Source organism: Helianthus annuus, chromosome 16, assembly GCF_002127325.2.
Source record: "Helianthus annuus cultivar XRQ/B chromosome 16, HanXRQr2.0-SUNRISE, whole genome shotgun sequence".
NCBI classification, from domain to species: Eukaryota; Viridiplantae; Streptophyta; class Magnoliopsida; order Asterales; family Asteraceae; genus Helianthus; species Helianthus annuus.
In genome coordinates this window covers 138,212,129-138,239,497 of record NC_035448.2, presented here as the reverse complement: position 1 = coordinate 138,239,497, position 27,369 = coordinate 138,212,129, and the positions used below count along the sequence as shown (strand labels likewise).

At 38.9% G+C, this 27,369-nt stretch overlaps 1 protein-coding gene across 1 annotated transcript; it reads right to left on the bottom strand.

The window, feature by feature from the left end:
* Positions 1–23,562: 23,562 nt before the first annotated feature.
* LOC110917425 (NDR1/HIN1-like protein 26) lies at positions 23,563–24,571 on the bottom strand. The gene has a single exon (XM_022161986.2). It carries the CDS (start codon positions 24,505–24,507, stop codon positions 23,794–23,796), a length of 714 nt encoding a protein of 237 aa, XP_022017678.1. The 5' UTR covers positions 24,508–24,571; the 3' UTR covers positions 23,563–23,793.
* Between the last annotated feature and the right edge of the window lie 2,798 nt (positions 24,572–27,369).

Genomic DNA, 27,369 nt, shown 5'->3' with positions numbered 1-27,369 from the left:
TGGAAGCTAGACAGCTGATTCGATCTTCATCGGAAAGGTTGGGTGCTGATAAATGCTGCTCGAGTTTGGACAAAGTCACTTCCAACATAGCAAGCTTTTTCTCCTCCTCGGTCTGATAAGTATAGACACCCTCGGGCTCAGGATATTCCTCGGGATGATACTGTCGGTATCCCTGATACGGTGTTGAGATGTACGCATCCATCCTTTTTTTATTCCAATACTCTGGATTTTCCAAATACACCGCGCACACATCATCATAAACAGAAGTATGATTACGACCGCAACAGAAACATCGTCCATCCGTCCTTGGCTCAAAATAAACATCCTCGTCCCGATCATATCCATCCGAGTAATAATCATCCTCCATCTCTAGGTCATAATCATCAGCGTATGATGGAGGTGGAAGCTGTGAAACATAAGACACCGGTTTTCCATGTGCCCTCCTGTAGTGGGCCTCGTGGCAACCGATACACGGATGACGTGGACCCCCGCACAATATACACGTGGAAAAGCTGAAATCTGTGTAATGCTCTGTCATCCTGCACAACACAACTCAACTACCAAGTGTAAATCACGAAGATCAAAAAAAATCTTTTTGGGAGTTTTAAATTTAATTTTTTAATTTTTATTTTTTATTTTTTTTTTGTTTTTTTTACGAAAACTTAACACTAAACACTTTGCGCACGCCTCCCCGGCAACGGCGCCATTTTGATGTCTGTCGTTAAGGACATGCAAAAACCAACTAACTCTATAGCTAGGGTAAGTCGGATATCGAACCAGAGGAGGATTGTGGAAAGTGTGTAATGCTCAGTTTTATTTAACTACTAGTGAAAAACTAAAATTCAGTTGTTGGTTTGATTGTTTGATTAACTAACAAACTACGAAAATACGAGGTTGTAAACAGTTGGAGAGAACAATGGTTCCTCCAGATTTCAGGTTTTACAGTTAGGTTCCACTATGTGTTTAATCGTAACCTACATAGACATAGGTATTAAACTCGATTAATTAACTGTGATAACCAACGACTAAGTACTCCGGTCAATACATAACGGGAGGTTATCGAATGATTATCAATTACAAGTTACAAACCCTAACCCCATGTCAAATATATCCCAATTACTAGAACTCTCGGGAACTGAATGCTTAGAAATTAAGGTTTAAATAACTGCAATTGTTTACAACCAATAAATCAAATCAAATCAAAGGTGAAAAGCATCGAATGCTTAGATCACCTAATCAAAACGATAATAACAAACACATAGTTTTGTCTAACTTACAAAAACCCTCCATCCAGAGGAAACCATAAAAAACTAGCCGCTCATGTTGGTGGGATGATCTTCGCCTGCTTGAGAAGTGGCTGACTTTCTTCTGCCGTCGCAAGATCGATGATGGTCTAAATTGTGTCATTTTTTGTCTGCCATCAAAACCCTTTGCAGCGTGTGTATCGGCCCAATCCAAAGAAAAACAAAAACCAAAAGTCTTCACCAATCGGCCCAAATAGAAGTCCACGTGCAGTCTGTGTTTGTGTAATATGATTGTTTTGTGTGGTCCCACCACTAGCCGTCCAAACATATGTATGCGTGTAATTTAAGGGCTGCCAAAGTCCTTCAAAGTTCGGCCCATGTGCCTTGATGATGTATATGGCTGCCTCCTCAAGTCCAAGTCTCATGTGAATATGTGCCACCCAAAGCCCTTCGATGTGTGTGTATCAAAATATGATGGATAATGTGATGATAAGCCTTTATGATGGGCCCCTCACGTGATATTATTTGGCTGCCCAATAATTCCCACATGTGCGTCCTCATAAGGGTTTTAAAACCCATTAACTTCCTTTCCACATCAACAAGTGTATCAACAAGTGTGCGCTGCCTTTATTCTCCACCGTAGCTTACGGTTTAAAACCGTAAGTTACGGTTTCGACTTTCTGTTACTTGACATCTGCTGGACCGTATGCTACTCCTCACAAACAGTAGGTTACATTTGCATATCATGGATTCATATTTGTTCAACATACACTTTCATAGAATGACAATCAAGTCCCTAGACTTCATTCATTCGTAATGCTCGCACATTCGAATTATCTTTTGACGCGAAACCTCTATCGAATGATGTGCTTCACTTGATTATTCTTCCTTGCTCGTTCCGTTCATCACTAAGCATTCCAATTTAACTGAATTAAGCAATTAACCTGTGACATCACAACTATACGTAGTTATCACATTCACGTCATGTTATCACTTGAAATGCCATAAAACACACTATATAACACACTTAAACACTCGGGTTTCACACTCTCCATCATCACTCATGATACTTGCAAGTTCAAGCGAAATAACTCTCTTAAGCGAAATCAAATTTTTAATCACAAAACCTGTTCAAGCGAAATCACCTGAAAAATAACTTCAAGCGAGATAAGCAGTTCAAGCGAAATAAGACTTTTAAGTAAAATGACCTGATTTCGCTTGAAAGTCAAGCGGAATAAGGATTTTCGAGCGGAATCAGGTAGTTCAAGCTAAATCACTGATTTCGCTTGAAAATTTTCAAGCGGAATAGTGAGTTTGGAGCGGAATCAACAATTTTGAAGCAAAATAACAGGTTTCGCTTGAGATTTTCAAGAGGAATAGTCCAACTCGAGCGGAATAAGAATATGCTCGTTCAAGCGGAATCACTTCGAAGGTCCATTTTAACGATTTTTAAATCGAATTTTAAATTGATTCATTCAAGGCTTTTTTAAAATGCACTTTTACACAATCTGTGAACAATTTGGCTGATTTTAACCATTAAATTTTGTTCTAATGATAAAAGAAGGTTTAGAAATCAGAAAACACAGTGAACTCAGACTATAATCTGCAGAACTCCTCCTCCTGAGCTCTGATACCAGTTGTAGGATCGTGTAGCTGACCCGAATGAGTCGTTCAGAGGAGTTTTGATCAGTTTCAGAGGCGGAAACTAAGAAACTGACTTAGAAACAGCTTGTACTTCACTTCAAACATTGTTTTGATTGATATAACAGCTAGTACATTCAGAATTCAAACCGGCAGCACCTCGGTATGAAATTTCACAATCGATACATTTGATTTCGCTTGACAGCTATATATAGCAACCAGATTCCGCTTGGAATGACTTCAAGCGGAATAAGAAACATGTTGATTTCGTTTGAAATGTCACAACACACTTTTAAGCGGAATCATCTCTTCAAGCGAAATCAGCATTAATACAACCTTAACTATCCTATTTTCTCGAACAATGAGCCCTGATCTAACCTATCTAACATAAGACTCAATACAAGACGAAGTCGACAGATGTATGCACTAACATACTCCCCACCGGGCCCACCGGTAATACGTGAAAATATCGGGGTGTGACAGGTTGGTATCAGAGCCAACGCTGAGTGAATTAAACACTAGCCTTCTTTGTTTAATCTCAGTTACACAGTTGCACATTCCTTGATTTTCGAGTCTAGACAAAGAACTTAGGACTAATCCTAATTCGTATTTTTATCCGTTATTTTTCCTTGCGTTTATTATTTTTGTTTGACAGGTTCAAATATGCCATCAAGATTCAGGAGAGGAAGAGGAAAGGCGCCAGTTACTAGCCATGACCACGAAGCCGGACCTTCTCACCGGCGAACCCCATCAGTTACCATGAGCACAAGTCCCCAGGAAGACTGGAGGACGTATCTAGAGCTAGCGAGGCGATCCGTCTCGCAAAGTTCATCACCTTCGTATCAACACTCGTTTGGACCTCAATCAGAAAACGAGCCCCAACACTCACATCCTTCCTTCATCCCTCTCCAACGCTCAAACTCACACCACTCCTTCAATGACCCAACACCTTTTTTCCAGAGCCGGTTTAACCCGGCAAACCTCATTGAAGAACTAGTGGGTTTTAACCCATTGGGACCTGAAGACCACTTCTCTGGCGACCATGCGATGGACATGGATGAAGATACTGATCCCGCCGGACCTCCAACCAGGACGCCTACTCACCCCCTCGAGATCTCAGATGGGTCATCATTCCATGGATCACCTTACTGTGGTCCAGACAGCTACCAGACGAGATTTGCCCAATATGATTGGGTATTTACCCCTTCTTACCATTCATCGCCTCATCAGCAACAACAGCAGCAGGATCCTTCCGAGGATTCACGTTTTGTGGCAGTCACTCCGCCACCACCACCACCAGTTCAGCAGCCGCCTTCGGAGCCACCGAGGCGGAGAAGATCAAATGCACGGATGTCCGTGCGAGGGGGAGTCCGTATCAGCACCCCTCAACCGTCAAGTGGTAGTCATTACCCGCCACTTTATGAAGACCCACAGATGGGAGGGCCTTCAAACCCCGTCTCTGAGGTGAACTCTGCGCCTATCGCGCCGCCGCCAATGGGTTATGATAACCCAATTCCTACATACGCCGGTTCAGCGGCGTACAACCCATTTGAGCAGCCGGCCCATACCAACTACAACTATGCTGATGTTGACCCATACCAGGCAGCATAGGACTACAACGCTCTCCACCCTGAGGGGCCATATGGAGCTCCCTGGGGAGTTGGATACCCAGCTTATGGGTACCAACACCCGCCACCTCCTCAACCTCCACATCAGCAGCCACCGCAGCCGCAATTGATACCACCAGAGCAACAACAGGAGGTTCTCCAAAGGTTGAGCCAGGTAGAGCAGGAGGTTCAAGAAGAGCGTAGGAACAACCGCGGTTTTCTTAAAGGTCTGGCGAGTTTAATCAAGGGGAAGACCAAGAAAAGGGATTTTTTAAGATTCCTTATTTATTTATTTATTTATTTATTTATTTGTATTGTAATTTACTTGCTTTAAATCAAGTCCCTGCGTGGACATCTATTTCTACATTCAGTCCCTGCGAGGACTTGTGTTTCTGTTTAGCCCCTGCATGGGCATGTTATTCTGTTTAGCCCCTGCGTGGGCAAGTTATTTCTCTCTAAGTCCCGTTTAGGGCAATCATGTACTCGTTTAAATTTTAGTGGGATGGTTAAATTTAAAATTTCATTTTTGTTAATTATATGCTTAGACATAAAATATGAAATAAATAAAAATTATCATTCCTTTTATAAAATCTACCATTATAATAAAATACCAAAATCTAAAAAGGACAAAACCTAGCCATGTGTCATTTTAAGACAGGGCCATGATGGTAGTTCCTCAATTAGATTCAGATCCATGTTAATATCTCAATTTAGGATTGCTCTGCGTTAAATATTAAAAAGAATCTTAAAGGTATAACTTAGCCTAATTGTCATTTTAGACATGGCCAAGATGGCAAAACCTATTTAAAAGATTCAAATCCTTGTTAACATCTGAAAACATGTTAACACTCTTGGCAAAATGTGATTCGATAAAATCGCATAAGTCATTCTTAAATTGGGTTATTCCAAATCCCTTCTTATTTGTATAATCGTCCATTAGTGATGAAGTGCCTACGGGCCATAATTAATGTCCTCTAAGACTAAAGACAGTGGTGGTCTACGACTCCCTGTCAAGAAAAAGGTAATGAACCCTGATCCAAGCCTTAATGCCTCGATTCTATAAAATCCTGGCTTATAAATTAAAACTATCTCTGTGACTTGGCCTTTTGTGCCATTATTATATTTTAATTATAACTAAGGATTATTATAATCCTGAATAAATATGCTTAACAAATTAACCAGTATGGTTTCTGAATACCATGGTTAATAAATCATCTAGAATGATAAAACTGTTATAGACCTCTGAATAAATTAAAATCATTATTTTATGTAGCAATCAAGCTACATGCCTGGGTCAGACGAAGTCAACAGTCACCCCAGAGAAAATCATGACACTTCCAGAGTCAATGTAGCAGGAGCAGAGTTGCAGGCATTAATAGATAATGCCGTTACACGAGCTTTGGACAGACAGTTCAATGAATCTAGTGGTACCCATATCAGGACTCAGTCTGTAACACACTCAAAACCACCCTCAAGAACTCATACTGCTCACAAGAGTGATTCTCATCACTCATCAAACCAGAGGACTGCTCCATCTAAGAGAGTTGTACTAAATCAAGAACCACGTGATAAGGGATGCACCTATAAATATTTTGTCTCCTGCAAACCCAGGGATTTCACTGGGGAAAAAGGAGCTATTGATTGCCTGACATGGTTGGATGAAATGGATACCGTGGTAGATATCAGCGGCTATGCTGAAAGGGATGTGGTGAAGTATGTATCCCAGTCATTCAAAGGAGAGGCACTAGCATGGTGGAAGTCTCTCATTCAAGCTGTTGGAAAGATCCCACTATACAATCTGACCTGGGATCAGTTTGTTGCTCTTATTAAGGAGAATTATTGCCCTCAACACGAGGTTGAGAGGATTGAGTCCGACTTCTTATCTTTGGTGATGGAAAATTTAGACTGTCAAGCTTACCTCACCAGCTTCAATACCACGTCCCGATTGGTTCCGTATCTGGTAACACCGGAACCCAAGCGAATTGCTCGTTTCATTGGGGGTTTAGCCCCAGAGATCAAGGCCAGTGTAAAGGCATCCTGACCTGCTACTTTTAGGTCAGCAGCTGATCTATCTTTATCCCTTACTTTGGATTCGGTAAGGCTAAGATCACTTAAGAACTCTGAAGAAAGTAAGAGAAAGCTTGAGGATGATAACTCACGACGATCTGAGAAGAAGCATAATGGTAACATGGACCATAAGAAGAAGTCTGGGTCCAACAAGGGTAGCCAACAAGAGGATGAAAAGCCAAAGTGCAAGAATTGCCGGAAACGTCACTTTGGAAAATGCAGGTTTGAATCCAAATCTCAGTCAAAACCGTCTGCATGTGGGTTCTGCAAATCCAAGGAGCACAAGACATTAGACTGCAAGAAAATTAAGGATGCAACGTGCTATAACTGCAATGAAAAAGGGCACATCAAGACCAACTGGCCTAAATATGCCCAAAAGCCTGAAGAGGTCAAGAAGACCAATGCAAGGATCTTTCGAATGGATGCACGAGAAGCTGTTCAGGACAATAATGCGATAACATGTACCTTTCTTATAAATGATGTTTATGCAAGGGTGTTATTTGATTCAGGTGTGGATAAGTCAATTGTAGATGATAAGTTTTGTAAGTTGTTGAATTTACCTATTAAAACCCTAAGCGTGAAATATGAGGTAGAATTGGCTGATGGTACCTTAGAGACAGCCTCAACTGTGTTAGATGGTTGCTTTATATCCATTAGGAACCACTCCTTCCCGTTATCCTTGCGTCCTTTGAAGTTAGCTGGTTTCGATATAGTTATATGCATGGAATGGTTATCTCATAACCAAGCCCAGATCGTATGCAACAAGAAGCAAGTGGTGATCAAGACTCCGTCTGGTGAGCCACTTACCATACAAGGGGACACCCAGTATGGACTGCCTGAACAAGTGTCTATGCTCAAGGTATCTAGATGTCTAAAGAAGGGTTGTGTCATTTATATGGCACAGGTAACTATTGATGAACAGAAGTCCAAGATTGAAGATATCCCTGTCATTTCTGAATATCCAGAAGTTTTCCCTGAAGAACTACCTGGTTTACCACCAGATAGGCAAGTAGAGTTTAGAATTGACATCATCCCGGGAGTAGCGCCTGTTGCAAGAGCGCCTTACAGGTTGGAACCAACTGAGATGAAAGAATTGAGAACTCAACTGGATGATTTGTTAGCCAAAGGTTTTATTAGACCTAGTTCGTCTCCTTGGGGAGCACCAATCATGTTTGTAAAGAAGAAGGATGGATCGATGCGTTTATGCATCGATTATCGTGAGCTTAACAAAGTCACTATCAAGAATAGATATCCATTGCCCAGGATCGACGATCTGTTCGATCAATTACAAGGGGTAAGTTACTTCTCTAAGATCGATTTAAAGTCAGGCTACCATCAACTGAAGGTTAAAGATGAAGATGTACACAAGACTGCATTTAGGACTCGTTATGGTCATTACAAGTTCTTAGTGATGCCTTTTGGGCTCACTAATGCACTAGCAGCATTCATGGATCTCATGAACCGCGTCTGCAAGCCCTACCTAGATAAATTCGTCATTGTCTTCATTGATGACATTCTAATTTACTCGAAGAGTCAAGCTGACCATGAGAAGCACCTTCGTTGTATTCTTTCACTGCTTCAACAAGAGAAACTCTATGCCAAGTTTTCGAAATGTGAATTTTGGCTTCGTGAAGTCCAATTTCTTGGACATGTTGTTAGTGAGCGTGGTATCCAAGTGGATCCTGGTAATATTGAAGCCATCACGATTTGGCAAGAGCCGAAGACGCCCACTGAGATTCGCAGCTTTCTAGGATTGGCAGGATACTATAGGCGTTTTATTGAAAACTTCTCAAGAATTGCAGCGCCCCTGACTTTACTAACTCGCAAGAATAGCAAGTTTGACTGGGGTCCTAAACAACAAGAATCTTTTGACATTCTTAAGCAGAAGTTGAGCAATGCACCTGTGTTGACATTGCCTGATGGAATAGAAGAAATTGTAGTATACTGCGATGCATCACACACTGGTATGGGGTGTGTGCTCATGCATAAAGGCAAGGTCATTGCCTATGCTTCTCGACAGTTAAAGGTGCACGAGAAGAATTACACCACCCATGATTTGGAGCTGGGTGCCGTTGTATTTGCACTAAAACTGTGGAGGCATTATTTGTATGGTACCAAGTGTGTGATCTATTCTGATCACAAGAGCCTTCAACATCTATTCAATCAGAAGGACTTAAACATGAGACAGCGACGATGGATGGAAACTTTAAATGACTATGATTGTGAAATCCGATACCATCCAGGCAAGGCGAATGTAGTCGCCGATGCCTTAAGCAGGAAGGAAAGAGTGAAGCCCATAAGAATCAATGCCAAGAGCATTGAATTAAAGAATAGTTTGAACGAAAGGTTGTTAGCCGCACAAAGAGAAGCTGTACTAGAAGCTAACTATCCTAATGAGAAGTTGGGAGTAACTGCTGAGCAGTTATCCTATGGCAAGGATGGAATCCTAAGATTAAATTGACGAATATGGGTTCCAATCTATGGAGGACTTCGGGATGTTATCCTCCAAGAAGCCCATAGCTCTAAGTATTCGGTTCATCCTGGTGTTGATAAGATGTACCAGGATCTGAAGGAAAATTATTGGTGGATAGGCTTAAAGAAGTCTATAGCTACCTATGTAGCCAAATATTTGACTTGCGCACAAGTTAAAGCTGAACACCAGAAGCCGTCAGGTTTGCTACAACAGCCTGAACTTCCCACCTGGAAGTGGGAGATGGTGACTATGGATTTTATCACCAAGTTACCAAAGAATAAATGAGGAAATGATAATATTTTGGTGATAGTGGATAGACTGACTAAGTCAGCCCACTTCCTACCTATTAAAGAAACACACAGCTTAGATAAGTTAGCCCAGCTGTACGTGGATGAGATTGTATCTCTCCACGGAGTGCCAGTATCTATCATTTGTGATAGGGATACAAGATATACATCGCATTTCTGGAAAAGCTTTCAACAATCCCTAGGCACTCGATTGAATTTCAGCACTGCATACCATCCTCAAACGGATGGTTAAAGCGATCGAACAATTCAAACATTGGAAGATATGTTAAGAGCTTGGGTTATTGATCTAGGTGGAAGTTGGGATGATCATCTCCCATTGATCGAATTTTCATACAATAATAGTTATCATTCCAGTATTCAAGCTGCACCATTTGAAGCCTTGTATGGAAGGAAGTGCAGAACGCCCGTTTGTTGGGCGGAAGTTGGAGATGTCCAACTAACAGGACCTGATATAGTCCTGGAGATGACAGACAAGATTGTGCAGATAAGAGATCGTCTCAAAGCTACCAGAGATAGGCAGAAAAGCTACGCAGATAAAAGGCGTAAACCTCTAAAGTTCGAGGTTGGTGACAAAGTGTTACTGAAGGTATCACCCTGGAAAGGGGTGATGCGATTTGGTAAGAAAGGTAAGTTAAGCCCAAGGTATATAGGACCATTCGAGATCATCGAATGTGTCGGAACAATGGCTTATAAGTTAAACTTGCCTGAAGAGCTCAGTGGTATTCATAATGTATTCCACATCTGCAATCTGAAGAAATGTCTAGCTGATGAATCGCTAGTCATACCACATATGGATGTGCACACAGATAAGAGCCTGAAATTTGTTGAAAAACCTTTGTCGATCGAGGATCGACAGGTTAAGAAGCTTCGAAGGAAGCAGGTGCCAATTGTAAAGGTTAAATGGGATGCCCGTAGAGGTCCCGAGTATACGTGGGAGGTAGAGTCCACAATGAAAGAAAAGTACCCTCATTTATTTCAATAAATCTCGAGGTCGAGATTTCTTTTAACGGGGTGAGGATGTAACACCTCGTAAATTTATGTCCAATATAATATCGACACGTGTCATGAAGTTTAAACGTGTAAAGAATTAATTTAGAGGGACTAAAGTTGACAAACAAGGAAAGTACGTGTATAAAAGGATTCAAAGTGTCAACATTGGATAAATATACCCTTCAACGATCCTACACGATGTTTATACCCTTAAACGAATGAATTATGAATCGTATGAAGCCGTTTGTGGAAGAAAGTGAGAGTTTACAAACCGCAAGGGTTAAAAGTGTCAACATGTTTAATTTATACCTCTAAGTGACCTTTTAGCGAACCCGAAGCTTTGTAACGATTAATTATGCTCACTAGAATAAGTGATAAAAATTTCACAAGGTTTCGATTCTGTATGAGAAAGTTATGCTAACATTCGTATATGAGGGATTAAAAGCGTCAACGTTGAAATTTAAGGCTTTTCTGGTGATCATAAAACTAACCAAAGACTTAACAAAGTTTGGTTATGTCTTGGAGCCCTTAAAAGTCAATTTAGAGGGTTAAAGGTGCAAAATATCAAGCAAAAATCATGTTTGGAAGGACTAGGGACCTAAAGTGCAAAGTTTGAAACTTATTGACCTGAGCCAGCATTCATACCGGCCGCGTAGAAACGCCCAGATGCCAAAATTGTTCACAGGTGTCGGTTTTGCAGGTTCCACCGCCTTTAAGGCCTTGTTTTACATACCAGGGGCTGTGCAAATGGGATTTCATGCAATAGGGATAGCTGTGATCATCTGGTAGCAACAATAGACTTGTTTGGCATGATCCTATGAGATTAAAATCAATATATATAGAGCTCAAGGTTGCAACATTTGGACACTTCACTTGAAAACTTTCATAACACTTGTTCTGGAGATTCCTGAAGCTCAAGACAACTTCCTAAGGATCATTAGTCGTGCATAGGACTTCAGTAAGTGTCCTTAACCTCTCTTAATTCAGCTTTAATTAGTTTAATGGCCTAAAGTCAAACCGTCGTAATTAAGGTTTGACTTAGTGATTAATCACTAATGGTCCAGTCAATTCTCGAATTGAAAGTACCTATGAGTTGGTAATTATGTGGGTAATAAACCCTTAAAATGACACTCTCTAATTCCCACTCTAACTAGGTCAATTGTCAGGTCAAACTTGATCATAAAAAGTCGACAGAAAGCAAATTTTCAAATACACACATAATTAACAATATAGAAGCCATGAAACCTATTTTGTCATTCATATAACTTGTTAATTAATGTAAGAACATGTTTAAGCATGTTCAACCCGACAATTTTCAGTTTAAGCTCGGTTCGGAACCGAAAGTCGCATAAGTGGACTTTTACTTTGACTTTCAGTTCTGACCCATTATAGCATATTTTAGAAATGCCTTAGACCTTTATTAGGACCAGGTTACATGCTAGTATAACCCTCTGTGATTATACAACTTGGTTCCTTAGTTATCCGATTCATATGAATGTTTCCGTTATATGCCTAAATGTTGACTATTATGCCCTTTTGACCTTAAAACGAGAATTTTGAAAATGTGAAAAGACCATAACCTTGGTTACTGAATTATAAACATGTCCCTAAATTTTTACATCAGTTTGAGGTCTACATTAGGAGTTATGCTCAATAGCGTAATTAGAAAGCTTTTTATTAATTAAACGGCGTAATTAACATAGAGCGTATCTAAACCCAATTTTTGATAACAAACTTTTTACCCACTGATGTAATATAATATTTTGGGATTTTTGAAGATTTTTATTTATTTTTAGGCTGAGCATAACATAGGGTTCTAGCCTTGATTCGGTAATTGTCGGTTTTGCCCTATTGGCCTATAAAATGAGTTTTACATAACATTTTGATACCAAACCTTTTGCTACTTATTTTATATGATAAATAAAATATTTTATGCCTTCTGGAATGATAAAAATATCAGCTTTTCTTATAAAACCCGGAAACCGCTTAAAATCGCTATTTTACGCGTTTTAAACGCAAAGTATGAACTTAAACTATTTTAAACATATAAGACTTGATACCTACTGATGTTTTTAGTAACATTTTATACATTAACAGTAAGCAAAAGTTTTAAACTCAGATTTCCAGATTTGACCTTTAAAGCCTATGTGAAATTACCAAAATGCCCGTACGGTGCATAGTTTGGTTATAAAAGATAAATTTCACATAAATGTAATACCCTACTGTTATCACTAATAAAAATAAGTATTTTTACTAATTATATCAGACCTGAAACTCAGACTTATATATAATCTCTTTTATAAGCTTTAAAATGACCAAAATGCCCCTACAGGGCATAATTTGAGTTTAAATCCATTTTTGGGCATAATGGAAGGTATCCTACTGATATCACAACATATTTAAGGCATATTAACTTAGGAAACCTGTTCATCACTCATTTGGTTACCCGTTACGCACTTTTCGCGTTCGGTGCGGTTTATGTAACTAGTTTGCATAAATTAGCCGAAACGGGTCAAACCTTATCATTTTTATCTCAAAATCCAGAATGTGTTTAGTTTACCCATATTAAACAAGTATACAAGCTTGTCGGGTCTAAACCACATTCTAATCCTGTCTTCGCTTAATCGTGTGTTTTGAACCGTATCTTCCTTTAAAACTAACCGGTCTTAGTTTAGGCTTAACTAAGACCCGTTAGGAATCTAATAGGTTATTAAAAACCTTCGTTCCAGATTAGGAGCCCGGTAAAAGCTACTTGCACTCGCTGTTTGTGATATATACTTGCTCTAGTAAATACTTTTAACTTATTTTCCTTATACGGGCTTGGGATACGGTATTATGATAATACCGCTTGGTCGGGTATGTAGTTGTTTAAATCGGATTGTGATTAATATATTTACATAACCCGTTTTATTCTGTTTTATTTGGTATATGGCCCTTGGGGGGTTAATGACCAGGTCCCGGATATCCTTGGCATCATTCATTGGAAATGGCCATGACCTAAGCACGGGGTGTAGGCATACACCTGACAGTTGCATATGTAAAAACTGGTAACCCACTTAAAGGAATCAACCTTGTGGGCATTATACCTGTGGTGTGTCAGTTAATCTTGTCCGACTCTTCTAACCGGCCCTGACGGACGACAAAGAAGTAAAACTGTATACAAGATTATATTTAAATAATTGTCCCAAGTTATAAAAGATATTTTTGTGCCTCGTGCATTCAAACCAAATTTTCTTAAACTCTTTTTAAAATGAGTCGGTTAATTGTATTTACCGGTGTAAACTGACGTATTTTCCCAAAAAGGCTAAGTGCAGGTACTATACGGAATAAGCTGGCTACTCCTAGCATCACTAAAGAGTCTTGCAAGCTTAAGATGTTAAAGTCTGTTGAACAATGATCTTTTTTTATCTTTTGATCTGCCTGTGGATCCTTTACAGTCCGTTTGTAATACTTTGATATTACTTTTTATTCGGTTTGTAATGTGATTCATCTTTTGCTTCCGCTGTGCATTAATTTGTGTTGTTTGACTATGATGATATCAACTATGTCACGATACTCCCCACTGGGCCCACCGGTAATACGTGGAAATATAACAAACAAGTTTATCAAAAAGAACTTTGTTTGAAAAAAATGCTTCATCAAAATAAAAAGTTATGAAAAAAAAGTCTTACAAAAACCGATGCTTTTTACGCCTTTCGCCCTTTTTCTACTAACCACTAACCCAACCACCTACCTTTAACCCAAGCCTAACCCTTCACCCCAAAAGTCCTCTTGATATTTACAAAGGTATATAGTTAAAAAGGAGGAGGACTGATTGCTTGGCAAGCTTATGGTAGGAGTAAGTTCCATGCCGCTCTCGAGTGTTTCATAAAAATACATTTTCGGCCGAGTGTTGAGTGATCTCCCGTGAGGTATGTGAACTTGTATATAAATGGAATTTTAAAAAGGCATGTTATGCCCAAATAAGTAATTTATCTTATGTAACGTTTTAAAAAAATCATGACGAATAGGATTGTAAATAAAATAAAAATAAACCCTAATAAAAATCTTGGAATCCCGACACTCTATGACAAGCCCCAAAACTTTCTCTTCTACCCATTCCATTTGGGAGTGAAAAGCCACATTATAAAGAGTTTTGCTTGAGGACAAGCAAAGATTCAAGTGTGGGGGTATTTGATGTGTACAAAATGCAACATATAAATTACATCAATTGTGGCATAAAACTAACCCTTTTTTAGTACTAATGTTGGAAAAAATGTGTTTTTGTCTTCCTTTTGTATTTTCAGGATTAAATGAGCTCAAATGAACAAAAGAAGCAAAAAGGCAGCTAAATCTAACGTAAATACAAGAAAAGGAACAAACGTGGCATGCCCGACCCCCCGACAGCATCTCCCTAAGCAAGAACAAGAAACCAGAAGGCTGAACACGCCCCGTGCTCAATGAGCACGGGGGCGTGCCCAAGTGTCAGCAGAAAAGACAAAGTTGTAGAAGCTTCTATCACCCACCATGGGGGCGTGCCCAGCGGACACGGGGTCGTGGTCAACTCTAAGATTCGCAGAATCTGAGGAAATCTTGATAGTACAGATACGCTTCTGCACACGGGGTCATTCCCAGCGGACACGGGGGCATGGTCAACTAATGCAGACAAAATGTAATTGATGAAGAAAGAGAAGAGGGATGGACACGGGGCCGTGCCCAATTGACACGGGGTCGTGCTTGAGCTTCTGTTCAGACTATAAATAGGGGTGCTTGGCTCATTTGCAAATCATCCTTTAGCACACCACCTCTCTCACACTTCACCCACACTCCACCACCACCACAACACCATCATCCACCACCATCATCCATTATCCATAATAGAGTGTGTGAGTCGTCTCGGGATCCAAGATTGATCGTAAGAGTTCTTGACAATCAAAGGCCATGTTTGCCTAAGTCTCTTACATCACTTGGTGAAGACAAGCATTTAGTGTAATACTTTTTATTTTTAATCTTTTCGCACTTTTTATTTGGTTATGTATTAATGACTTTAATAACTAGTTTTATATGTTGAAGGTGATTCTTCCTTATCATTTGCCCGTGGTGTCTTGGTATTATTTTACTGTTTATATAAAATAAAAGATTTTCACCATTTATATCTCCACGGTCTATATGGAGATATGTTAGCTACCTGGTCGGGGGTTAAGGGAATGGTTTGGTAAGAGTCTTGCCATTGTTCAGTGTATAGATCCTGCAAGGACCTGGGTCAAATTTAGTAGGACCTCCTTCAATACCCAATGGTATTGGATGGCGGGGGTCCAAACTCTTTGATCCCCTCATATGTAAGCTACTATTAAAACTTTAACCCGGCTACTTAGGACTATATCCCTACTGACTCAGACTACTTAGCCGAGGGTAACGTCACCTTCAAAAGAGGGGCCTACCACATTATGCATTAATAACTTAATTAATTATCTTTCAATAATCCGACCCTTTAGGATTGTATCCTTGCTGACTCAAACTACTAGGTTGAGGGTAACGTCACCTTCAAAAGAGGGGCCTACTACAATAACTAAGATAATCTCTTAAAAAGTGCAAAAGTGCGGAAATAATCAAAGGTTACACTAAAGGCGAGTCGGATCCAAGTGATTCATCTTGTCTATCTTTTTTATTTATTTTATTTTTATTTTCAGCATTTTAGTTTTTTATTTTCTAGTTTAAAACCTTTTTCCTAAATTTTTGATTTGATTAGACGTTGAGGATAAACCAGTATTAAAACTTGACTAAAGTGGTTAAAAAGGGCTAAAAATATACATAAAAATATATCACACCACACACGCATCAGGGGCGAGAGTAAAAATAATCCCTATCTCTCCCTCGAATGCTCTCAATCGTCTCTTCTAGATGAAATGCTTCTTGAAGAATTATTTCAAATGGAAGAACTAGTTCTTAATTGGATAAAAGAGCTTGAGATTGACATAACTAATTCATCTCAAGACAGCACCCAAGTAGAAATAGTGAGATCACATTCGGATAAAAACAACATCGTCGCTCCCAAAATCACCTCTAACTCTTGCGAACACCTGAGCGATAGTCGTCCCTGTGTCGATTGTGCCGTGAAGGTCTCCCCATCAACTTTCGTCGATGCATACATAGACCTGAGTGATTCGACATACACCTTCTTTAACGAGAGCCCGGGAAAGGGTTGGACTTGTCCACCTACATTTAGCATAGGAATCACCCTTACCGATAACCTCTTGCATTCTTGTCTAAATCTAGAGAAACTAAGGTATCTCAGGCACTTCGGTGTTGTTCCGTCCAGTAAGGAACCACCCAATCCGGATAAATTCCTTAAAAATAGACAAACTTCATAAACAGCCTCTGGGCACGGGGTCGTGTCCAGGTCAGCACGACCCCGTGTCCACCAAAAGATTCCCGTCTGTCTTTTGGTCAGAATACGGACAAAAAGTGTCAGAATCTTGTTTGCACACGGGGCCGTGTCAAGCCGACACGGGGCCGTGTCCAGCGTGCTGTCGTTTTCTATAAATGAAGCAAGATTCCTGCACATTTTGGACCATTTCAAAGACAGAGATTTGGTGAGATCTTCACACATACCATAGTAGGTATATTCTAAAGAAGGTTCCTAATCACCATCTTCTCTTTTCTACTTTTGTCCATTGCCTTCTTCTTCTTCATCTTCTTCTCAAAAACTCCATTAAAGCTTAAGACTTTTATGTTTTCAAGCTTTAGTGTGATGTTTATTAGGTTTTTATTCAAGGAATCTTGCCAAAAATAAGTTTTACAACATTGTTTTAAGTTATTTCTGCTTCCAAAAGTCAGAAAAATAATTTAAAGCTCCAAGATTCCTTGTTCCAAAAATCTGCAGAAAAGTGGACACGGAGCCATGCTCAGTGAGCACGGGGCCGTGTCCGAATTACTGATTCATTAAAATAAACTCGTTTTGGTTTATTTTCATAGAATGTTAAGCCAAAACAGTGGAAACTCTTCACCACATTCTAGAAACAGTTGAAGGGAACGAAGGCCTTCAATCGAAGCAACTCTTGTATGCTATGTGATGGCATTATGAGAAGCTCTCGACGAAATGACATCCGTAGAAGCGGTCCTGATTAACCGTATAAATTATCTAACGGTGGGTCTGGAAAATAGTTTCCAAGAAATCAACCTCTTGCATCAGAGGTTGAACATTCTTGTAACACCTCCCATGGAACCAATCCTACCCCAAGAAGATTGGAACCTAGCACTTGGAGTCATTAACCCCACCGGGTAGGATGACATCCCCGCCAAACCTCCTCTCGATAATTTACAAGAAGTTCCGGTGGAAGTTACACCCCCTCAAAATGATGATGCCAATGAGCCCGCCTTTCTTCTCCCTCGGGAGATAGAAGAATGGCTCGACAACGTGTGAGGGACCATGCTCGCAGGAGAAGTTCTTCAAGCCTCACTCAACCGACGGAATTACCTTTATCGGAAATTTTGCTCTTAAAATAAATTATAGGCTAGGACTTCTTTGCGGTTCGGGATTTCTTGTGTTTCTTGACCTACTTATTTAAGTTTTAGTTTATGTTTTTTTATTAGGACCTATTGTAACTCTCTCTATTTAATGAATGATGGTTTTTGAAATAATTTGGTGTTTGGATGATGGGTAAAACACACTCGGGATGGTGAAGGATACTAAGGGAAGCTTGAACCAACACCCCATGCACAAAAACAGAGCCACCCGACAATTTTTCTTCACTACAGCAATTCACCATGGGTCGTGCCCAGCCAACACGCCCCGTGCTGAAGGATCTGCAGAAAATCGCCCAGTTCAGGTAACTGGACACGGGGCGTGCTCACTAAACACGCCCCCGTGCCCAGCCTTCTGTTACTGGAAATCTGAACACGGGGCCGTGCCCGGTCACCACGGGCCCGTGTCTAGACGACCAGTAACATAAATTCTTGTTTCTACACACCTTTTTACACATTCAATCAAGCTAAAAACTTATTTTTGGGACACATTGAGGACAATGTGTAATTTAAGTGTGGGGGGATGCTAAAACCTTGAATTTTGCAAGTCCTAATTACAAGCCTTACACAAAACTCTATTAGAACCGCTAAACACCCCAAATTTTTTTCAAAAACTTTTCGTTTTTTTTACTTGTCTTAGTTTAAATTTGGAATAACAAGTTCTAAAAAGGTTATATTTTTACAGATTTACAACCGATAGCGTCGTGACAAAAAGAACCAACATAAGAAATTATGAAACGGCATGACAAATCTAGTTAAAATTTGATTATATATATATACTTGATCACATTAAAAACCCATTCCCACAAAAAGTGAGTTTTGAGCCTTTAATTGAGCATATAAATACACATCTTTTAAACTAAATGCTCGTCTTTCGTTTCTTGTGTGAATCGCCGCTTGGTTTCTTACGACTCTAGAACTTGCCATGACGATACATTCCCGGTCCTTACCAACTCAAACCCAAGTAAGTAAATGATGGAGGCATTAGGACTAACTTTTTCTTTCAACACCATTATTTTTCTTTTTTTTTTACCCCTACCCAAAATCCCCCTAGTTAACCCCTTTGAGCCTAAACCTTTTCATTTCTAAACCCACAAAACAAACACCTTATACCCACCAAAACCCTTTTTATTTTAAACCCTTTATTTTAGTAAAAAGCTCGGTTTCCATGTGACATTCCTTAAAAAAAATATATGAAGCCTAGCAATAAACAAACTAGTTCATCAAAAAGAAACTTTGTTTGAAAATGCTTCATTTAAATAAAAAGTCACAAAAACAAAAAGTTTTACGAAAACCGACGCTTTTTACGTCTTTCGCCCTTTTATACTAACCACTAACCCAAAACCACCTACCTTTAACCCAAGCCTAACCCTTCCCCAAAGTCCTCTTGATATTTACAAAGGTTTATAGTTAAAAAGGAGGAGGATTGATTGCTTGGCAAGCATATGGTAGAAGTAAGATTCTATGCCGGTCTCGAGTGTTTCACAAAAATACATCTTCGGCCGAGTGCTGAGTGATCTCCCGTGAGGTATGTGAACTTGTATATAAATGGAATTTTAAAGAGGCATGTTATGCCCAAATAAGTAATTAATTCTCTTATGTAATGTTCTAAATAAATCATAACGAATAGGATTGTAAATAGCTTAAAAATAAAACCTAATAAAGATCTTGGAATCCCGACACTCAAGACAAGCCCTAAACTTTCTCTTCTACCCATTCCATTTGGGAATGTAAGCCACATTATAAAGAGTTTTGCTTAAGGACAAGCAAAGATTCAAGTGTGGGGGTATTTGATGTGTGTAAAATGCAACATATAAATTACATTAAATGAGGCATAAAACTAACCCTTTTTAGTACTAATGTTGGAAAAAGTGTGTTTTTGTCTTCCTTTTGTATTTTCAGGGTTAAAAGAGCTTAAATGAATAAAAGAAGCAAAAACACAGCAAAATCTAACATAAATACAAGAACAAGACAACATCTTCCCAAACAAAAACAAGACATCAGGAGGCTGAACACGCCCCGTGCCCAGCGGACACGGGGGCGTGCCCAAGTGTCTGTAGAAAAGACAAAAGAATAGAAGCTTCTATCTCCCAACACGGGGGCGTGCCCAGCTCCACACTGTCGTGGTCAACGCTAAGATTCGCAGAATCCAAGCAAATCTTGATAGTACAGATACGCTTCTGCACATAAGGTCGTGCCCAGCGGACACGGGGGCGTGGTCAACTAATGCAGACAAACTGCATTTAATGAAGAAAGAGAAAGTGGGTGGACACGGGGTTGTGTCCGGGCTTCTGTGCAGGCTATAAATAGAGGTGCTTGGTTCACTTCAAAGGCATCCCTTGGCAAACCACCTCTCTCACACTTCACCCACACTCCACCACCATCACAACACCCTCATCCACCACCACCATCATCGATCATCCTTCATAGAGTATGTGTAGTAGTCTTGGGATCCAAGATTGATAGTAAGAGTTCTTGACAATCAAAGGCCATGTTTGCCTAAGTCTCTTACATCACTTGGTGAAGACAAGAATTTAGTGTAATACTTTTTTTTTTAATCTTTTCTCACTTTTTATTTGGTTTTGTATTAATAACTTTAATAACTAGTTTCTTATGTTGAAGGTGAAACTTCCTTATCATTTGTCTGTGGTGTCTTGGTCGGGGGTTAAGAGAATGGTTTGGTAAGGTTCTTGCCTTGTTTAGTGTATAGATCCTGCAAGGACCTGGGTCAAGCTTACTAGGACCTCCTTCAATACCCACTGGTATTGGATGGCGGGGGTGCGAATGGCTTGATCCCCTCATATGTAAACTACTATTAATACATTAACCTGCCTACTTGGGATTGTATCCCTGCTAACTCAAACCACTTAGTCGAGTGTAACGTCACCTTCAAAAGAGGGCCCTACCACATTACGCATTAATAACTTAATTAATTATCTTTCAATAATCCAACCCTTTAGGATTGTATCCTTGCCGACTCAAACTACTGGGTTGCGGGTAACGTCACCTTCAAAAGAGGGGCCTACTACTATAACTAAGATAATCTCATAAAAAGTGTAAAAGTGCGGAAAACATCAAAGGTTACACTAAAGGCGAGTCGGATCCAAGTGATTCATCTTGTCTATCTGTTTTTATTTTATTTTTATTTTCAGCATTTTTAGTTTTTATTTTCATGTTTAAAACTTTTTCTAAACTTTTGATTTGATTAGACGTTGAGGATAAACCAGTACTAAAAGCTCTTGTGTCCTTGGACGATCTCAGTATCTTACCAACGCTATACTACGCTCACGATGGGTGCACTTGCCCATATATGTGTTTAGTGTTAGTAGAATATCGTGTTTTATAAATTTAAAACTTGACTAAAGTGTTAAAAAGGGCTAAAAATATGGTTAAAAATATATTACGCTACACACGCATCAATATCGATTATAGGGAATTAAATAAGGTCACCATTAAGAATCGATACCCATTACCTAGGATTGATGATCTATTTGATCAACTTCAAAGAGCCCGCTATTTTTCTAAGATTGATTTACGCTCCGGATATCATCAATTGAAAGTACAGGAAGAGCACATTCCTAAGACTGCTTTCAGAACTAGGTATGGTCATTACGAGTTTACAGTCATGCCATTCGGTTTAACAAATGCTCCCGCAACTTTTATGGGCATGATGAATATGATATGTAAATTGTATCTGGATAAATTTGTAATTGTCTTTATAGACGATATACTCATTTATTCCAAGATTGATTTTTATTATATTTTATTTTCTTGCATTTTAATAACTCGGAAGTTATACATAAATAAAAAAAAAATACAAAGGCATATAGAACAATTATGTATAAATTATTAAACTTGAAATCAATTCTCTTTGAACTTTAAGATTATGAAAGACATTGACACATTTTAAAAAACTAATAATAATGAACGGGTTAAACAGGTTGTGAACGCTAGAAGACCTGAACACGACATGTTTAGCTAAAGGTGCACTGACCCAAACCTATTTAGGCTAAACTCAAACCCGTGAATTTCATACCTAAGTCTACCCTAAAATTATATGTCATAACATGAAATCTTTGATCCCAAATAGATGATTTTTATAAAAAGTAAAATATCTTTTAATGTTTAAAGAGGCCAAATGGTAAAGTTCGATGTTTTGCATAAACGATCAGATTTGAAGACTCCGAAAAGTGATTACCATAGCAGCTTCTCTTTCATCTAATAATAAATTTGTAGATGGAATTTTAGTGAAAGAATATGAAGACTTTTTAGTTTAACCCTAACATGAGAGAGAGAGAGAGAGAGAGAGAGATTTGGAGTGGTGGATGGCTCACGGCTGTAAAGGTGGAGGTGGTTGTTCGCTGGAGGCTGAGGGGGGCAGGGGGTTGGGGAGGGTGGAGGATGTTCGATGGTCTGATGATTGTTATCATTTTAGTTTAACCTAACATAAGTTTTAACAAGTTACAAAAAAAATTGTGTAATGGGTTCACCCACAATTTATTGATAGGTTCCATTTATAATATTCATATAGGTTTTCACTAGAAGTTACAAATCGAATGGGTTCCTGAGACCCGGTAATCTAACCTAAATCTGTCCCTGCTGGAATGCAGGTTTAAAACACCATACGAAGAACATCTACTAGAATGTGGGTGTAAAACAATATGAATGCAGGTGTAAAACAATATACGAAGAACATCTACTGGAACATTGTATTGTAATTCAAGTCATGATGCTTTAACATCTAGAATAGCAATACAATCATTCCCAGATGGTGTTAAAACATCATGACATGAATAGCAAAATATAATTATTCCAAAACGTTAAAACACCATAATCGTATCGTCTTGTTCCATTGAGTATTCCATTATGAACTCAATATATTCATCATAATTCGGTTGTCCATAAAACACAATAACGTAACCTGTATCTTCCTGTTGCACTGAACTGTCCATTATATCATGTATGTTGCGAATGAAAGATGATGAAAAAGATACAAATGATAGATGATTTTGGAGGAGTGAATCGAATATATTTTATTTAGAACAATCAGATGTTTAAACCGTAAAAACAAATTTGTCTCCTAGAATCTCTCCTAAATTAGTTAACACATAATCTCCTTCATTGAATTTTGATTGAAATTACCCTACTATGCTTAATCTCAAATTTTAATCAAGGACACATATCATCACCTTGTTCTCTTTACACTTTACACTTCTCACATGCTTCTCAATTTTTACAGGACCCTTAATCCCTATATGTAAAAGAAGAAAAATGTATATACTTTGTTACACTTGAAGCCATTAACATTTTATTTATTTTAAGTCAGTTAAACACTAAATTCCATTTCAATCCATTCAATACTCGTTAGTAAAGTTTAAAGCTATTTAAAATTAAAACTAGTCCAATAGGGACCCGTTTTTTCCACTCTCCCCGAGCTCAAAATTTTTGAAGATTCTCAAGAACCTCCCTGGGAGGTGGGATATGTTGCGGAGGTTTCAGAATCTAACATTAGCAGCATCCACCTGCACTAGATGCTATGATTCGCCTCTCCCTTGTATCTGTGGGGCGCTTAATGTTAGCGAACACGAACATCATACATCTCAAACAAACGTATGTATGGTCAGAACATGAAATGTTGAATACGGGGCATCGTCAAAACAACATATGATAATTTTATGGTTCCAAGTATATTGGGAAGGTAACAAATTAGAAACAATATATAACTGGAGTTGAACACAAAAACCCAGAGATTAGTTAGGAAAATCAAATATACAACAAATTAATAAGATAACTTTACAAATGAGTGAAAAATAAACAAAAACATAGGACTTAAAAGGTACAAATGGAAAACAAACCCTTAGTCGTTTATGTTAATTTCAGAATCAATATTATATGAATAATCATAATTTCTTTCAACAAAATATTGGTTCTGAAATAAACGCCCACTAGTCATTTAATTTTTATGTGAAATACACCGGGCATTTCGGTTTGCTATAACTCGCAATCAACATCCCATCCGGTCCGACCCCAATTTCACAATTTGCATGCATCTTGTGCTTCTTGCTTTCCCAACCCGCAACCTTAAACTTAATCGCGGAAGAAACCTCTAGCCGAAAGTTAACCGACCCACGCATCCGAGCCGCCACAAACTGCGCCCAACGAGCCTCATCAACCACCAACTTCGTCCCGGACAGTGTGTCATGCAAAATAGTAGTGGTCTTGGGTGATTGATAAAATGCACCCATAAGTGCAGGCTCTTCCCCAATATTTTGGTTTTGAAAATAGAGTGTTATGTGCATGGCATCATAGTAAATCCCTATATTCAAATTAGGGTTTCTTGCGGTCACGTTGAAGGTCACTTGAGCGGACGCGAGTCCGCTATCCTGGGCTAAACTTGGGAACGAAAACTCATGGATATGAAATCGTGGACGATGTGGGCGTAAACTGAGCCACAAGATGAATGTTATGAGACCAACAATGAACAAAAGGCTAAGAAAAACGGAACATATTAGCTTCGAGACACGCGTGGTCAAACTTTCTTTGACACGGTGCACATAGTACCGTGCAGTGTGACGCCTCTGTAACTGGGGGCCCCCATTATAGGCCCCCCTGTTACGGTGGTCATCAGGAGTAGGGGTGTAGTTAATTGGGATGTGTTGTTGAGGGGTGTTCATGGTTTTGTTTCCGGCGAGTGACCGACCGGAGATCGGTTTTCGGGTAAGGGTAAAGATGGGTGAACAGAAGTCGTTATTGGTTTACGTTTCTTTATATGAAAAACAAGAATAAGGTGGCTGGAGTATGAAGGTATGCCAGTAGTCTTTTGGTGTTGAAAGGAAGGAATATTACTATTAGTTGTCTTTTGGGTTGCAATATTATGAAGTACATGATGCTATAGTTGTTGGACATTAGGTGTTTTAGTATTTCTTGATATGTACTGTAAGTATATGTATGTAGATGTTTTCTAGGAATAGTGTAGGAGAATCATTTGTGGGAGTATTTTAAATAAAAGGGAAAAAGCATAGTTCTTTAAGAATAAATAAAAAGGAAAATATATATGTTTTAACGTTGTAGATAATTGTTTAAAGTGCTTGGAATGAGAAGATTTGTTTATCAATGTATTAGCTGCTTTTGATTAAAAGAATATGCATTGTATGATACATCATATGTAGTTTTATAGCATTAGTAACATACCAGGTATCATCCAAAGATACAAAGGCTCTTAACAATTGATGTCGGTTATTTGTCTAGTCAAATCCAAAATATGTGTGTGTGCATAAAAAAATAACAAAGCAAATAAAATGTAAATCATAATCGTTCACAAGGGAGAATTACTTAGGTTTAATTCCCCCTCAATGATACAATTGATCTCAAATTATGAGTTCTCAAAAGATCACTACCCAAAATTAGAAAAGGCTCCGGTTAGGGTTACCAAATTATACGCCTCATAAAAAGTTGCCACTATTAGGGGAGTGGGGGTAGTCACTAGTGATAAAATTCTGTCACTCCCAATATTCAATCAACTCATGCCATGTCATCACCCACTATTTTATCACTAGTGATAGAAATGTAGTGGGGGTGGTCACTAGTGATAAAATTCCATCACTCACAAATTTTTTTAATTTTTTATTTTAAATTAACGATAAAACACTAAAATTATAAACTAACAATAAAACACTAAAATTATAAATTTCAATTAAATTAAAACATACTACTTCAATTTAACATGCTAGAAATATTTTAGGCTACAATTTTTAAAAAAAAAAAACCTACTCCTCGTCCGACTCATGAAACTCCAAACCTAGAGAACCTACTAGTTCGATTAAATCGTATCTCAACCGAAAGTGAGTTTCTTCGTTACGCAATTCTAGTTGGATATTTTGTGGAACTTGAACTTGTGTAGGAGGATCCGACACCCAATCCGGGGATATTGCACGTCCTTCTTCTTTGATTATCATATTGTGCAATATGATACATGCATACACTATGCTATGTATTGCTTTCTTGTTCATCGCACGAACCAATCGGTGTAGTATACCCCATCTACCCTTTAAAACACCAAATGCCCTCTCAACATCTTTTCTTGCCGATTCTTGCAATTTTTTTAACACGATTTCTTTAGCCTCGACAGGAAATGAGGGAGCTTTCACAAAAACAGACCATGACGGGTAGATACCATCCACAAGAAAAAAGCCTCGTTTGTAATGTCGTCCGTTAACACCAAATGTCACCCCTAACATACGCCCCTCGCAACTCTCTTGGACAATTTTTCCACTCGATATGTGTACAATCGATGCTACCGAGCACCCCGGGAAAATGCCATCTAGCCTCATGTGCGGCGTAAATACGTGAGATGTCGTGGCTCGTCAGTTTACATAAAAACTCTTTACCATACAACTTAATGACCGCGTTGCAAAAAAATTGCAGACATTCATGTGAAGTTCTGGCCGACATAGCTAGGTATTCATCATATTGATCGGGAGGGTTACCTGTCGCTAGTTGGCGAATGACGGATGTGCATTTTTGTATTGGCGTGAAACTTGGTTTGCCCCTCGCATCGTAACGTTCTTGAAACCATTTCTTGCTTGCTTCGATGTCTCCAACAATCTTTAAATATAATTCTTTGGGTAAACGAAACCGATCTCTAAACGTTTCGGCATTGTAGAGCGGATTTTCCACAAAATAATCGTTCACTAACACTTCGTTGGCACGTATACGATCACGGTGTACCATTTTCTTCTTTGGGCGGGACGACTCAGTATCAAGTTCGTTATACGCCGACACAAAATATTTTAGCGTCTCATTGTTGGAAGACGACTCGGTATCGCTATCGCTAGACATCGAAAACGTCGAATCCGTAGGGAACTCCATTTGATTGTGTGAAATGGGTTTATGTTTTGGTGTGTGTAAAATGGTTTAAAATGGAGATATAAATAGATAAAGGTTTTAAAGGTTTTTCTTTATTGAACTTTACCGTTATTCAACGGTCATAAACAAGCCAACGTTCGAATTTTTCAAACTTTCAATGTGTGATATTCTCCACTCGTTGAAAATTTCACGCGTGATAATTCATACGGCGGCGGTGTGCCTGATCATATAACGCGTGACGGGGGATCCATCACGGACCGCCCCGCCTCCCCTTATATCACATGACAACCAACTAAAGTCATTATATGGAGATCAAGTGATAATGTGTGTGCTAGTACAACAGAGTGATAGGACCCCAATCATGGGTATTACACTCCACAACAATATTGGAAAGTTGAAATGATTATACCACATGACAACCACCGCACTAATTGAATTAATATATCAAATGAAGACTTTAGATAGGGGATTTAACAAGCTAATCACTAAATATCTTTTGGTTTAATACTATCTCCTCAAAGGTAGTAACAATTGTTGGTGCATATTTTGTATGTCTATCACTGTGCGAATAGGCTAGATAGAGCATGTGTTGAATATTGTATAGAACAGTGTGAAAACAGACAAGGTTTTGTAATGTAAATGTCACATTCGTGCGTATGGCCGATTCGCAC